This window comes from Triticum urartu, chromosome 3 (genome assembly GCF_003073215.2).
Source record: "Triticum urartu cultivar G1812 chromosome 3, Tu2.1, whole genome shotgun sequence".
NCBI lineage: Eukaryota > Viridiplantae > Streptophyta > Magnoliopsida > Poales > Poaceae > Triticum > Triticum urartu.
Genome location: NC_053024.1, coordinates 539565151 through 539582141, shown reverse-complemented (window position 1 = coordinate 539582141; position 16991 = coordinate 539565151). Strand labels below are relative to the sequence as shown.

The window sequence follows — 16991 nt, the reverse complement described above, 5'->3', positions numbered from 1 at the left end:
ATATATTAAGGGGGAGAAAGAAATCTCCAAGGGGGAGAGAATACTCAAGGATCCCAGATGCTTGATGTTCAAGAGGAGATATGCCGCATGTCTTTTTGGGGGAAAGACATGTTCATATGAACTCATTTGAATTAAGTTCTATTCATATCTGTCAGCTCTGATTTTCTGTTTCCTATCTTCTCCCAATTTCCCATGTACGATTCAGGGGGAGCAAGACACCTAAGGGAAAGAAATCAGTCAAATTCATTGCATATCTTTATTCTTGGGGACATGTTGAATTCATTGTGGTACCTTGTACTCACTCTCTACATGTCATCCCAGCCTTGGTATTCTTGTGGTTTCTTTTGTTTGCTCTGGGTAGTGGATGCACCTGTATTATCTAACCTTGTTTGTGCAGGTTCATTCCATCCTAAGCCAACTCAAGACCACAAAGTAAGTATATGCATCAAAATCATGAGTATGAGTCCTTGCTTATGTACATACTGTTTGCAAGAAGGACTCATGAGCAGGCCAAGATGCATGTAACACTTTGCCTACTCTGTCATGGTTATGCTCTCACATGCCTCTCTATTTCATAATTACATGAGGCATACATGAAGGGGGAGCCTATGCTTGTTACATGTCCTTCCAAAGCTTTACTTGTTGTTCTTTATATCTTTATTCAAAGCTTTGATGTATGTTGCCATCAATTACCAAAAAGGGGGAGATTGAAAGCACAAGTGCTCCCTAGGTGGTTTTGATAATTGATGACAACATATCTCTTGTTGGACTAACATTTTGATCTAGCATGTTTCAGATAAGTTCAACAATGGAGTGGCATGGACTAAAGGACAAAGGATTGGCTAAAGCTTCAAGCTCAAGACTCTTCATTTTATATTTTAGTGATCCAAGATCACATTGAGTCTTTAGGAAAATCCAATACTATCAAGGAGGGATGAGGTGTTGCTTAATGAGCCTCTTGCTTCATGTGCTTAATGATATGCTCCAAAATCCTCAACTACTTTCCCATATCCACATATGACCTAAACCCTAAGCCAAACTCGGTCCTACCGATTCTTCCTATCCGGCGCCACCGAGTTTCACTTGTCATTAGCCACTGCCAAACCCTAATCAGTTCGGTCTCACCGATGGGATCTCGCTCTCACCGAGATGGGCTTGCAAACTCTCTGTTACCCATTGCAATATTCTCGGTCCCACCGAGATACGCAATCGGTCCCACCGAGTTTGCTTGACCAAATCTCAGTTTCACTTATTACCCAAATCGGTCCCACCGAGTTTGCGTAATCGGTCAAACCGAGTTTTGGATTTACCCTAACCCTAGCACATCGGTCCCACCGAGTTGATCCAGTCGGTCCCACCGAAATCACTAACGGTCACTAGGTTTACATTTTCGGTACGACCGAGTTTATTGAGTCGGTCCCACCGAGATTGGAAAACTGTGTAACGGTTGGATTTTGTGTGGAGGCTATATATACCCCTCCACCTCCTTCTCATTCGATCAGAGAGCTATCAGAACACACACACACCATTCCAACTCATATGTTCTGAGAGAGAACCACCTACTCATGTGTTGAGACCAAGACATTCCATTCCTACCATATGAATCTTGATCTCTAGCCTTCCCAAGTTGCTTTCCACTCAAACCTTCTTTCCACCAAATCCAAATCCTGTGAGAGAGAGTTGAGTGTTGGGGAGACTATCATTTGAAGCACAAGAGCAAGGAGTTCATTACCTACACACCATTTGTTACTTCTTGGAGAGTGGTGTCTCCTAGATTGGCTAGGTGTCACTTGGGAGCCTCCGACAAGATTGTGGAGTTGAACCAAGGAGTTTGTAAGGGCAAGGAGATCGCCTACTTCGTGAAGATCTACCGCTAGTGAGGCAAGTCCTGTGTGGGCGATGGCCATGGTGGGATAGACAAGGTTGCTTTTTCGTGGACCCTTTGTGGGTGGTTGCTTCTTCATGGACCCTTCGTGGGTGGAGCCCTGTGTGGACTCGCGCAACCGTTACCCTTCGTGGGTTGAAGTCTCCATCAACGTGGATGTAGGATAGCACCACCTATCCGAACCACGGGAAAAACATCTGTCTCTCCAATTGCGTTTGAATTCTCCGAACCCTTCTCTTTACATTCTTGCAAGTTGCATGCTTTACATTCCGCTGCTCATATACTCTTTGCATGCTTGCTTGATATGTATTGCGTTTGTTGAAATTGTGCCTAAACTCCACTTAAACCGAAAAAGCTTAAAAATTGCAACTTTAGCTCTAAGTGTCTAATTCCTCGTGACGTCCGGGATCTCATCCGGGACTCCGAACAACATTCGGGTTACTGCATATACATATCCCTACAACCCTAGCGTCACCGAACCTTAAGTGTGTAGACCCTACGGGTTCGGGAGACATGTAGACATGACCGAGACGACTCTCCGGCCAATAACCAACAGCGGGATCTGGATACCCATGTTGGCTCCCACATGCTCCTCGATGATCTCATCGGATGAACCACGATGTCGAGGATTCAAGCAACCCCGCATACAATTCCCTTCGTCAATCGGTATGTTACTTGCCCGAGATCCGATCGTCGGTATCCCAATACCTCGTTCAATCTCGTTACCGGCAAGTCACTTTACTCGTACCGTAATGCATGATCCCGTGACCTGACACTTGGTCACTTTGAGCTCATTATGATGATGCATTACCGAGTGGGCCCAGTGATACCTCTCCGTCATACGGAGTGACAAATCCCAGTCTTGATCCGTGTCAACCCAACAGACACTTTCGGAGATACCCGTAGTATACCTTTATAGTCAACCAGTTACATTGTGACGTTTGGCACACCCAAAGCACTCCTACGGTATCCGGGAGTTACACGATCTCATGGTCTAAGGAAAAGATACTTGGCATTGGAAAACTCTAGCAAACGAACTATACGATCTTATGCTATGTTTAGGATTGGGTCTTGTCCATCACATCATTCTCCTAATGATGTGATATCGTTATCAATGACACCCAATGTCCATAGTCAGGAAACCATGACTATCTGTTGATCAACGAGCTAGTCAACTAGAGGCTTACTAGGGACATGTTGGTGTCTATTATTCACACATGTATTACGATTTCCGGATAACACAATTATAGCATGAATAAAGACAATTATCATGAACAAGGAAATATAATAATAATGCTTTTATTATTGCCTCTAGGGCATATTTCCAACAGTCTCCCACTTGCACTGGAGTCAATAATCTAGTTACATGTGATGAATCGAACACCCATGGAATTCTGGTGTTGATCATGTTTTGCTCTAGGGAGAGGTTTAGTCAACGGATCTGCTATATTCAGGTCCGTATGTACTTTACAAATATCTATGTCTCCATCTTGAACATTTTCACGAATGGAGTTGAAGCGACGCTTGATGTGCCTTGTCTTCTTGTGAAACCTGGGCTCCTTGGCAAGTGCAATAGCTCCAGTGTTGTCACAGAAGAGTTTGATTGGCCCCGACGCATTGGGTATGACTCATAGGTCGGTGATGAACTCCTTCACCCAAATTGCTTCATGTGCTGCCTCCGAGGCTGCCATGTACTCCGCTTCACATGTAGATCCCGCCACGACGCTCTGCTTGCAACTGCACCAGCTTACTGCCCCACCATTCAAAATATACACGTATCCGGTTTGTGACTTAGAGTCATCCAGATCTGTGTCGGAGCTAGCGTCGACGTAACCTTTTACGACAAGCTCTTCGTCACATCCATAAACGAGAAACATTTCCTTAGTCCTTTTCAGGTACTTCAGGATATTCTTGACCGCTGTCCAGTGTTCCTTGCTGGGATTACTTTGGTACCTACCTACCAAACTTACGGCAAGGTTTACATCAGGTCTAGTACACAGCATGGCATACATAATAGAACCTATGGCTGAGGCATAGGGGATGACACTCATCTCTTCTATATCTTCTGCCGTGGTCGGACATTGAGCTGAGCTCAATTTCACACCTTGCAACACAGGCAAGAACCCCTTCTTAGACTGATCCATATTGAACTTCTTCAATATCTTATCAAGGTATGTGCTTTGTGAAAGACCTATGAGGCGTCTTGATCTATCTCTGTAGATCTTGATGCCTAATATATAAGCAGCTTCTCCAAGGTCCTTCATTGAAAAACTTTTATTCAAGTAGGCCTTAATGCTGTCCAAGAGTTCTATATCATTTCCCATCAAAAGTATGTCATCTACATATAATATGAGAAATGCTACAGAGCTCCCACTCACTTTCTTGTAAACGCAGGCTTCTCCATAAGTTTGGGTAAACCCAAACGCTTTGATCATCTCATCAAAGCGAATGTTCCAACTCCGAGATGCTTGCACCAGCCCATAAATCGAGCATTGGAGCTTGCACACCTTGTCAGCATTCTTAGGATCGACAAAACCTTCCGGCTGCATCATATACAATTCTTCCTTAAGGAAACCATTAAGGAATGCCGTTTTGACGTCCATTTGCCATATTTCATAATCATAGAATGTGGCAATTGCTAACATGATTCGGATGGACTTTAGCTTCGCTACCGGTGAGAAAGTCTCATCGTAGTCAACCCCTTGAACTTGTCGATAACCCTTAGAGACAAGCCGAGCTTTATAGATGGTCACATTACCATCCGCGTTTGTCTTCTTCTTAAAGATCCATTTATTTTCTATGGCTCGCCGCTCTACGGGCAAGTCAATCAAAGTCCATACTTCGTTTTCATACATGGATCCTATCTCGGATTTCATGGCTTCCAGCCATTTGTCAGAATCCGGGCCCGCCATCGCTTCTTCATAGTTCGAAGGTTCACCGTTGTCTAACAACATGATTTCCAAGACAGGGTTGCCGTACCACTCTGGTGCGGAACGTGTCCTTGTGGACCTTCGAATTTCAGTAGGAGCTTGATCAGAAGTATCTTGATCATCATCATTAACTTCCTCTCTTGTCGGTGCAGGCACCTCAGAAACATTTTCTTGAGTTGCGCCATTTTCCGGTTCAAGAGGTAATACTTCATCAAGGTCTACTTTCCTCCCACTTACTTCTTTCGAGAGAAACTCTTTCTCTAGAAAGGACCCATTCTTGGCAACAAAGATCTTGCCTTCGGATCTGAGGTAGAAGGTATACCCAATAGTTTCTTTAGGGTATCCTATGAAGACGCATTTTTCCGATTTGGGTTCGAGCTTTTCAGGTTGAAGTTTCTTGACATAAGCATCGCATCCCCAAACTTTTAGAAACGACAGCTTAGGTTTCTTCCCAAACCATAATTCATATAGTGTCGTCTCAACGGATTTCGACGAAGCCCTATTTAAAGTGAATGCGGCAGTCTCTAAAGCATAGCCCCAAAAAGATAGCGGTAAATCGGCAAGAGACATCATAGATCGCACCATATCTAATAGAGTGCGATTACGACGTTCGGACACACCATTACGCTGAGGTGTTCCAGGCGGCGTGAGTTGTGAAACTATTCCACATTTTCTTAAGTGTGTGCCAAACTCGTGACTCAAGTATTCTCCTCCACGATCTGATCGCAGGAACTTGATTTTCCTATCACATTGATTCTCAACCTCACTCTGAAATTCCTTGAACTTTTCAAAGGTCTCAGACTTGTGTTTCATTAAGTAGACATACCCATATCTACTCAAGTCATCAGTGAGGGTGAGAACATAATGATAGCCACCGCGAGCCTCAACGCTCATTGGACCGCACACATCAGTATGTATGATTTCCAATAAGTTGGTTGCTCGCTCCATTGTTCCTGAGAACGGAGTCTTGGTCATTTTACCCATGAGGCATGGTTCGCACGTGTCAAATGATTCGTAATCAAGAGACTCTAAAAGTCCATCTGCATGGAGCTTCTTCATGCGTTTGACACCTATGTGACCAAGGCGGCAGTGCCACAAGTATGTGGGACTATCATTATCAATCTTACATCTTTTGGTATTCACACTATGAATATGTGTAGCATTATGCTCGAGATTCATTAAGAATAAACCATTCACCATCGGAGCATGACCATAAAACATATCTCTCATATAAATAGAACAACCATTATTCTCGGATTTAAATGAGTAGCCATCTCGTATTAAACGAGATCCTGATACAATGTTCATGCTCAAACTTGGCACTAAATAACAATTATTGAGGTTCAAAACTAATCCCGTAGCTAAATGTAGAGGTAGCGTGCCGACGGCGATCACATCGACCTTGGAACCATTCCCGACGCGCATCGTCACCTCGTCCTTCGCCAGTCTCCGCTTATTCCGTAGCTCCTACTTTGAGTTACAAATGTGAGCAACTGCACCGGTATCAAATACCCAGGAGCTACTACGAGTACTGGTAAGGTACACATCAATTACATGTATATCACATATACCTTTCGTTTTGCCGGCCTTCTTGTCCGCTAAGTATTTGGGGCAGTTCCGCTTCCAGTGACCACTTTCCTTGCAATAAAAGCACTCAGTCTCGGGCTTGGGTCCATTCTTTGGCTTCTTCCCGGCAGCTTGCTTGCCGGGCGCGGCAACTCCCTTGCCGTCCTTCTTGAAGGCTTCCTTACCCTTGCCCTTCTTGAACTTAGTGGTTTTATTCACCATCAACACTTGATGTTCCTTTTTGACTTCTACCTCTGCTGATTTCAGCATTGCAAATACTTCAGGAATGGTCTTTTCCATCCCCTGCATATTGAAGTTCATCACAAAGCTCTTGTAGCTCGGTGGAAGCGACTGAAGGATTCTGTCAATGACCGCGTCATCCGGGAGATTAACTCCCAGCTGAGTCAAGCGGTTATGCAACCCAGACATAGTGAGTATGTGCTCACTGACAGAACTGTTTTCCTCCATCTTACAGCTGAAGAACTTGTCGGAGACTTCATATCTCTCGACCCGGGCATGAGCTTGGAAAACCATTTTCAGCTCTTCGAACATCTCATATGCTCCGTGTCTCTCAAAACGCTTTTGGAGCCCCGGCTCTAAGCTGTAAAGCATGCCGCACTGAACGAGGGAGTAGTCATCCGTACGTGCCTGCCAAGCGTTCATAACGTCTTGTTCTGCAGGGAGAACAGGTGCGTCACCCAGCGGTGCTTGTAGGACATAATCTTTCTTGGCAGCTATGAGGATGATCCTCAGGTTCCGGACCCAGTCCGTGTAGTTGCTGCCATCGTCTTTCAGCTTGGTTTTCTCTAGGAACGCGTTGAAGTTGAGGACTACATTGGCCATTTGATCTACAAGACATATTGTAAATATTTTAGACTAAGTTCATGATAATTAAGTTCATCTAATCAAATTATTCAATGAACTCCCACTTAGATAGACATCCCTCCTATAATCTAAGTATAACATGATCCGAGTTAACTAGGCCGTGTCCGATCATCACGTGAGACGGACTAGTCAACGTCGGTGAACATCTTCATGTTGATCGTATCTTCTATACGACTCATGCTCGACCTTTCGGTCTTCTGTGTTCCGAGGCCATGTCTGTACATGCTAGGCTCGTCAAGTCAACCTAAGTGTTTGCATGTGTAAACCTGTCTTACACCCGTTGTATGTGAACGTTGGAATCTATCACACCCGATCATCACGTGGTGCTTCGAAACAACGAACTGTCGCAACGGTGCACAGTTAGGGGGAACACTTTCTTGAAATTATTATGAGGGATCATCTTATTTACTACCGTCGTTCTAAGAAAACAAGATGCAAAAACATGATAAACATCACATGCAATCAAATAATAATAGTGACATGATATGGCCAATATCACATAGCTCCTTTGATCTCCATCTTGGAGCTCCATGATCATCTTGTCACCGGCATGACACCATGATCTCCATCATCATGATCTCCATCATCGTGTCTCCATGAAGTTGCTCGCCAACTATTACTTCTACTACTATGGCTAACGCGTTTAGCAATAAAGTAAAGTAATTTACATGGCGTTTCTCAATGACACGCAGGTCATACAAAAAATAAAGACAACTCCTATGGCTCCTGCCGGTTGTCATACTCATCGACATGCAAGTCGTGATTCCTATTACAATAGCATGAACATCTCATACATCACATATATATCATTCATCATTCATCACAACTTTGGCCATATCACATCACAGAACACTTGCTGCAAAAACAAGTTAGACGTCATCTAATTGTTGTTGCAAGTTTTACGTGGCTGAAAAAGGGTTCTAGCAAGAACGTTTTCTTACCTACGTGAAAGCCACAATGTGATTTGTCAACTTCTATTTACCCTTCATAAGGACCCTTTTCATCGAATCCGCTCCAACTAAAGTGGGAGAGACAGACACCCGCCAGCCACCTTATGCAACTTGTGCATGTTAGTCGGTGGAACCGGTCTCACGTAAGCGTACGTGTAAGGTTGGTCCGGGCCGCTTCATCCCACAACACCATTGAAGCAAGATAAGACTAGTAGCGGCAAGAAAGTTGACAACATCAACGCCCACAACAAATTGTGTTCTACTCGTGCAAGAGAACTACGCATAGACCTAGCTCATGATGCCACTGTTGGGGAACGTTGCAGAAAACAAAAATTTTCCTACGGTTTCACCAAGATCCATCTATGAGTTCATCTAGCAACGAGTGATTGGATTGCATCTACATACCTTTGTAGATCACGCGCGGAAGCGTTCAAAGAACGGGGATGAGGAAGTCGTACTCGACGTGATCCAAATCACCGGAGATCCTAGCGCCGAACGGACGACACCTCCGCGTTCAACACACGTACGGTCAGCGTAACGTCTCCTTCTTCTTGATACAGCAAGGGGGAAGGAGAGGTTGAGGGAGATGGCTCCAGCAGCAGCACGACGACATGGTGGTGATGGAGCTGCAGTACTCCGGCAGGGCTTTGCTAAGCACTATGGAGGAGGAGGATGTGTTGGAGAGGGAGAGGGAGGCACCAAAGGCGTGTTGTGAGAGGCCCTCCTTTCCCCACTATATATAGGGAGTCCAAGGGGGGGGGCGCCGGCCCTAGGAGATCCAATCTCCTAGGGGGGGTGCGGCCAAGGGAGGAATCCCTCCTCCCCAAGGCACCTAGGAGGTGCCTTCCCCCTTTGGGACTCTTCCCTTCCTTGAACCCTAGGCGCATGGGCCTCTTGGGGCTGGTGCCCTTGGCCCATGTAGGCCAAGGCGCACCCCCTACAGCCCATGTGGCCCCCCGGGGCAGGTGGCCCCACCCGGTGGACCCCCGGGACCCTTCCGGTGGTCCCAGTACAATACCGGTGACCCCGAAACTTGTCCCGATGCCCGAAATAGCACTTCCTATATATAATTATTTACCTCCGGACCATTCCGGAACTCCTCGTGACATCCGGGATCTCATCCGGGACTCCGAACAACATTCGGGTTACTGCATATACATATCCCTACAACCCTAGCGTCACCGAACCTTAAGTGTGTAGACCCTACGGGTTCGGGAGACATGTAGACATGACCGAGACGACTCTCCGGCCAATAACCAACAGCGGGATCTGGATACCCATGTTGGCTCCCACATGCTCCTCGATGATCTCATCGGATGAACCACGATGTCGAGGATTCAAGCAACCCCGCATACAATTCCCTTCGTCAATCGGTATGTTACTTGCCCGAGATCCGATCGTCGGTATCCCAATACCTCGTTCAATCTCGTTACCGGCAAGTCACTTTACTCGTACCATAATGCATGATCCCGTGACCTGACACTTGGTCACTTTGAGCTCATTATGATGATGCATTACCGAGTGGGCCCAGTGATACCTCTCCGTCATACGGAGTGACAAATCCCAGTCTTGATCCGTGTCAACCCAACAGACACTTTCGGAGATACCCGTAGTATACCTTTATAGTCAACCAGTTACATTGTGACGTTTGGCACACCCAAAGCACTCCTACGGTATCCGGGAGTTACACGATCTCATGGTCTAAGGAAAAGATACTTGACATTGGAAAACTCTAGCAAACGAACTATACGATCTTATGCTATGTTTAGGATTGGGTCTTGTCCATCACATCATTCTCCTAATGATGTGATCTCGTTATCAATGACATCCAATGTCCATAGTCAGGAAACCATGACTATCTGTTGATCAACGAGCTAGTCAACTAGAGGCTTACTAGGGACATGTTGGTGTCTATTATTCACACATGTATTACGATTTCCGGATAACACAATTATAGCATGAATAAAGACAATTATCATGAACAAGGAAATATAATAATAATGCTTTTATTATTGCCTCTAGGGCATATTTCCAACACAAAAATCCTATGGGTATGTCTCCGTATAAAATGGTTTATGGAAAAGCATGTCACTTACCTCTTGAACTAGAACATAAGGCATATTGGGCCATTAAAGAGCTCAATTATGATTTCAAACATGCCGGTGAGAAGAGGCTTTTTGACATTAGCTCACTTGATGAATGGAGAACTCAGGCCTATGAGAATGCCAAACTGTTTAAAGAAAAAGTTAAAAGATTGCATGACAAAAGGATACAAAAACGTGAGTTCAATGTAGGTGATTATGTATTGCTATACAACTCTCGTTTAAGATTTTTTGCAGGAAAAATTCGTCTCTAAATGGGAAGGTCCTTACGTCATTGAGGAGGTCTATCATTCCGGTGCCATAAAAATCAACAACTTCAAAGGCACAAATCCGAGGGTGGTGAACGGTCAAAGAATCAAACATTATATCTCAGGTAATCCTATAAATGTTGAAACTAATGTTATTGAAACTGTAACCCTGGAGGAATACATGAAGGACACTTTCCAGAACGTTTCAGACTCCGAAAAGGAATAGGTATGAGGTACGGTAAGTAAACCGACTCCAAAACAGTTCTAATAACATTTTTTCTCTGTTTTGGAATATTTAAGAAAATAGGAAAATACGAAGTAGTCCGGGAAGGACATGAGGCGTCCACGAGGGTGGAGGGCGCGCCCTACCCCCTGGGTGCGCCCCCCTGCCTCGTGGGCACCTCGTGTGCTTTCCGGACTCCGTTTTCTTACATGATACTTCTTTTGGTCGGTAAAAAATCATTATATGATCTCCCGAAGGTTTTGACCACTGTACCACGCAAATATCCTTTGTTTTTGTTTCGAGCTATTTTTCTGATAGATCTAGATCACCATGACGTCTCCAAGCACCTCCAAGGACAAGTTCTTCGAGAAGGTCATCATCCCCTACCTCGCAGAAGTGCTGCAACATCCTCAAACCATTGAGATGCATGAGGGGTTGCTGGACATCCACGATGTTGAGGGACCAAGGAGGACCAGAAGCGTGGATGCAAGACTCGTAGCGGTGGAGCAACAAGTTTTCAAGTGCCAGGAGACGGTGGAACATGGACTCGACGCCAACCACATAATGATCACGGAGTTCACCAACAACACCAAGTTGGATGCCAGGAACATCGGGGAGACCATCTTCAAGCTTTACGAGAAAATCAAGCATCTCCAAGCCCAGATCTATGACCTGCAAAACCAAAATTGTGAGTATGAATCTTTCCCTAATAATAAAGAATGGGTTGAGTTTGTCGGGTTCACCGTCGCAGTAAATTTGTAGAAAGGTCCCTGCGTTTATCGGTATTCAACCCGCAGTTCAAATCGAATCGGTACGAACGGGAGAAAAATGTAAGCCACGCCATGCCTCCGGGCGCTCCGCCCTGCCCCACCACCTCCTGCGACGCCCCGCGCGACGCCGGCCGCCTAAGGGTGTGTTTGGTTTCTGTCACGAAGTGGAACGACACGGGTCGGTTCCATCCCTGGGGCTCGTTCCCTTGTTTAGATTGTCCAAGGACCAGAACGCACCGATTCCTGGGAATGGCATATTCTCTCTTTATGCGGAACCGAGTCGTCTCTCCAAATCGAGCGGACGATGCGGAACGGCTCCCTGAGCGCCCCGCTTATCTCTCTCTCTCTCTCTCGTGTCTCTCTCACATCCGACAGGCACAGGGAGGCGGCCGGAAGGAGGCGAGCGACGGTGGATCGGTACCAAGCCGTGCTCCCAGCCTCGCCGCCGGCACACTTGCCGCTAACGCTGGCGGCGACGACCGAATCGTGGCCATCCCCTTCCCTTCCCGTTAGATCCGTCAAGTTCCAGCGACGGCGACGGCCATCTCCGGTAGCCATGTGGATCCTCTCTCTCCCGCTCATCTACCACCACAGTCACACTCACGGCGCTGCTGCTTTCCTTGCCGGCGGCAGCCCCGCGTGTCTCGTGCGTGCGTGCTGCTCCTGGCATGGCCCTTGCGTGCGTCGTGCAATTACTGCTCATGGCCTGCAACTGCAACTATTGTTGTTGTGTGTCGTGCTGCTCCTGCTGTCTTCCCACTGAATTTGATGTTTTATGTGCAGATGATAGAAAATTGATGAAGTTCTACTGCTAATTGTTGCTAACGTCTGACAGGCAAATATGTATCACTTGTTTTGGGCATATACCATCATTTGCAATTGAAAGAATTGCTGTGTTGATGATTTCCTTTTACCTCTATATATGTGTTTTGTTTGTGTTTGATGTCAAAGTTATATTATACATAATCACAAGAAAACAACAGGAGATATGAAGAAATCCATTTCGTTCTGATCTCTAAAACCAAACACCGAAATATAACCGTTCCATTCATTTGAATTGTCTCTATCAAACACAAGAATGGAACCAACCTATTCTAGTGGAATGGAACCATGACATTCCATTCCACTTCGTTCCCAAACCAAACACACCCTAAACAACTCCCTCACGCCCCCACCTTCTTCCTCCCCGGCTCATACCCCACCCCACCCCTCAATCCCCACCAACCACCGCCCTCTCCACCATCGTCGAGCACCTCCATCGGCCACCCACCCACTGGCGCCAACCCTGACGACCCAGGCGCACCCGAGACCCGGCGCCCCCATCCATCTACCTCCTCACTGCGTCGCGCCGCCGCGCCACCAAAGCGCTACCCGGCGATGGATCCAAGCCGGAAACCGCCCCAGCGTGCCTCCTGGCGGCGGATCCGGGCCGGCAACTATTCCCCTCCTCCCCCATGACTGGTTTCCTCTCCTTTGTGTCAAGATCGACGGTGAGCTCACCGGCGCCTGCTCTCTGCCGACCTCCCCTTCCTCATCTCCCTGCGAGGTTCCCAGCCACCCCGCCTCAGATGCGTGCGTTGTTGTTGTTTATTATGTAGGTGTTCAGTGTAGAAGCCGGACGACGTGATGCTGCTGTTACCGATCTGCTGCAGCATCTCTTGTTCGACTCCGAGATCACTGGCGATGAACACAATCAGGTGAGTACAGAGCTTACTGAAAAAGGGGAAATCAGGCCACGCCCGAGATGTGAGCCCTGCCATCCCAAAGTTCCTTGCTTGCCACCCTACATCGTCCCCATGATCTTTTCAGTTCATGCCATCCCACGATCCGGTCAATGCAACGGGCTACACTAACAATCTAAGGTCAAGTCGCAGCTTGGATTATTTCACTAACTAAAGAAAATCCTAACTGACGAAACTGAACATTTGACAGCTACATTTACGCCTGACGAAACTGGTTTTTTTTGAAACTTTGACAACAGCTACTAACTCACAGTCTGACACTGTGGTCATCGTAGATGAGGACGTGCATGTGTGTGGCGTGTGCGCTGCTGCTCGCCAACGCTGTCGTGTGTGTGCATCGTGCCGACTATGTGTCGGGTCATCCACAGGGCTTCGTTCTCGGTATCGACGGTGATCACGAGTGCGAGGTCGAAGTTTGTGAGCTTAGGGTGGAAGCATGTGTCGAGCAGGATGTTCCTGCTCTTGGAATACTTGTGCACGTAGTTGAGTCCGCCTGCCACGTCCAACGCGACCTAGACAAGCTGGCTCCATCCGAGCACCTCGTCGTTGTGGAGCCACTTGCTAAGCGTGCTGTTCTCGGCGAACTCAAACATCATGTACGTCAATACATGTAGCCGCCGTGCATGCAGTGATGGAGAGGCCCCGGACAGGCGGATGAGGCTCAAGTCGTTAGCTCCTGTTCGCGATCGTCGGGTACGGTTGATTCATCGAGGCCACGGTTGATTCATTCATCCTTAGTACAGTTTATTTCTGTTTCATGTGTTTTCTGTGTAGAAGTTGGGTCTCGATGACCTATAAGCAAGAACAACCTTCTCCAACTGATAGTGTTATTGTCCTAAACAATTTGCTATTTAGGTATTTGGATGGGGGATAAAGAACGACATTCATCATTAGTACTTGAACATACTTGCCTGGTTGGGACTGAACAGGATCTGTTGTAGTGCATCTTACTTGACTGCTCATTGTACAATTTAAATAAAATCAAGGTCTTCTCCATATGCAAGGGAATGTTTTCTTACTGCAATGGTAAGCTATTCTAAATCCATCTCATAATGTGGCTGCTCATGTTTGGTGTAGTTGTAGCGCATGGCATGGCGTTGGTGGGGAGATGCAAAGGGAAGATGATAAGGGAAGATGATAGGGGATTACTCGATAAGTATGCGGAGGTGTTGTAAAGTTTCCTCCTTTATGTATAGTTATTTCATTATCCATCTAAATATCATCCCATGTATATGTATGAAACTCATTTTGTGCTGCTAAATTTGTTGTATAGATTTAGTATTATTTGGTGTTAAACTTATAATGATCAAAACAATGCTAAACTTACATGTCGATTCATCATTTGTATACTTTTGGTTTTAGCGGATTGATATGAGAGGTTTAGCACTACTCTTACTTATAGATCCAAATGTATTATGGTCACCAAGGACGAAATTAGGCCTAGGGCAGCTAGGGCTATAGCCCTAGGCATGGCCGAACCAACATCTATAGCCCAGTAGTATACTTTTTAGAATTTTTGACTTATAGGAGGCCCAGCCCCAGGCGTGTAGGCCCCAAGCTCTTGCCCATAAGTTTCTCCACGACTCCACCACTCACGTACTAGATTTCTACCTCATTATGGTTGGAAACCCGGCCCCATTGCTACAGAAAAGAAAACAATCTTTTCAGAATAGTTCGTCATCTCACGAGATTGCAGAAACCCTCGCGACATCGACGCATCTTGCCTTCTGCGGTTGAGAGGACCTGGGCTGGGCTAAAAATTTTGTATAGATTTAATATTATTTGGTGTTAAACTTATAATGATCGAAACAATGCTAAACTTACATGTTGATTCATCATTTGTATACTTTTGGTTTCAGCGGGTAGATATGAGAGGTTTAGCACTACTCTTACTTATAGATCAAAATGTATTATGATCACCAGGTTAAATCTACCACATGGGTCGTCAGCTTTGTTACCGTAACAATGCACCAACCTAACACGCGAGGAAAACAATTTCACAAGATTCTCATGTTAAGTAACTATTCAAAGAGGTACATGACAATGTTGATGTGCGGGAAAGATAAATTCACTCACTAACATCTTTGATGCTATGGCTTACATGTTGACAGTTGAGACCTTCTGAGTTTACTCATTTATTGTGTGATGTGTTAACTTGCTTTTGTAATTTGTATATGCCAACATATGTCATGTTGTTTTATGGTTAGTAGTATTTCAACATGATTCTCCTCTTCATCACGCATTAAAACAAGACTACAGTAAGGTGCTATAGAGCTAGGAGATCTTGGTGTATACTACAATATATTAATACGGAGGAATTCCTGTGTCACCTGATTTGATAAGATATATAGTATAGTGCGGAACTTTTTTCTGATTGCTAATTGCCTTTATGTGAAGATCTTTGTATGGATTAGTTGATATGGTCAGTGGTCAAACTGTTTGAGTTGCAAAATTGTTTGAAATTTCAAATTTGTGGGTTGTATATATACGATATGTGTGTCATGCATAGCTGTCTTCTTAGTTTTGTCTGTTAGCATTAATTAATATCTACTTCTTTTTTGCAGACTTTTTTTAACTATATTTGATATACTTCAGATGGTGAGCATAATAATGGAGATGGTGTCGGATGTGGGGTTCTGGCAAACCCTTAAGGTTCGAACACTGGGGTGCGCGTGAAGCCTATTCCTCCCACCGATCTACGCCCTAGCTTGCTAAGATCTCGCGGACGAACTCGCAACATAGAAATACACAAAATTTATATTGATTCGGGCCACCGTTGTGGTGTAATACCCTGCTCCAGTGTGGTGGCGGTGGATTGCCTCTAGGGCAGATGATGAACAATACAATGGGAAGAGCAGTCTCTTGAGGTTGAGGTGTTCTTGTGCTTGGCTAACTTGTGTGGTTCTGGATGGTCTCAAATGGTCCTCTGCCTATGGTGGTGGCTAGTCCTATTTATAGAGGCTCTGATCCTCTTCCCAAATATTGAGCGGGAAGGGAGCCAACAACGGCGGGCAAATTTGAAGGGAGTAGCTAGTACAAGCTATCCTGACAAAGGCGGTCTCTGCCTGTGAAAGGCTCTGGTGGTGATGCTGTCTTGGGCTCCATAATGACCTTTGTCTTGCCGTCCTTCTAATCTTGGTCTTCTTGCACCGATATGGCAACCTTTGCCTGATGCCTCGGTACTCTTCGTCTGTGCTGACCTCCTTTGTACCAAAGAGGAAGCAAGGACGCTGCGCGCGCTGGCGCCCGCCTGGTGTCGATCGTCATGGCTCACGTCATGAGAGCCTCGTGAGGTTTGCCTCACCTTGATATCTCCGCTCCTCGTGAGCCTACCCGACTAGGCCACTCCAGAAGAGGTCTTGTGTCGTCCGCCTCGCGAGGCTTGGCCCCTCGCGAGGGTCTTGGATGCCTTGTTGATGAAGATGGTCCGTACGGCTTGCTGGCTTAGCCACGCAACGGGCCGCAGGCAGGCAAGTCTAGGGACCCCCGTTCCCAGAACACCGGCAGATGGTGCATATGAGGATTTTTATCTACCGTTACAACACAATTTATATTCTGGGTTGCGCCAGTTGCTTTCGGTTGGCGACGACTGCAATGTAGTTATCACCATGCTCCTTATGTTACTGGAAACATCATGCTTGATTATTTCTCCTTGTGTTACTGGACAGTATCACTGTTGATTATTTCTCC

At 45.9% G+C, this 16991-nt stretch overlaps 1 protein-coding gene across 7 annotated transcripts; it reads left to right on the top strand.

Annotated features, from left to right (window-relative positions):
• The first annotated feature begins 12726 nt into the window (after positions 1 to 12726).
• On the top strand, positions 12727 to 16173 carry LOC125544850. 7 transcript variants are annotated; one of them, XR_007299749.1, is made up of 5 exons: positions 12727 to 13049; positions 13158 to 13256; positions 13577 to 13994; positions 14379 to 14467; positions 15866 to 16173. XR_007299749.1 is itself a non-coding variant. In XM_048708624.1 (4 exons), the coding sequence occupies exons 1-3, from the start codon at positions 13014 to 13016 to the stop codon at positions 13913 to 13915; spliced, it is 474 nt and encodes a 157-aa protein (XP_048564581.1). In that variant the 5' UTR covers positions 12730 to 13013; the 3' UTR covers positions 13916 to 13994; positions 14379 to 14646. The 7 variants fall into 7 exon arrangements, 1 of the variants encoding a protein (XP_048564581.1); XR_007299746.1 differs by lacking the exon at positions 13577 to 13994 and adding an exon at positions 15225 to 15334 and having other exon boundaries at positions 12736 to 13049; XM_048708624.1 differs by lacking the exon at positions 15866 to 16173 and having other exon boundaries at positions 12730 to 13049; positions 14379 to 14646.
• Positions 16174 to 16991: the final 818 nt, after the last annotated feature.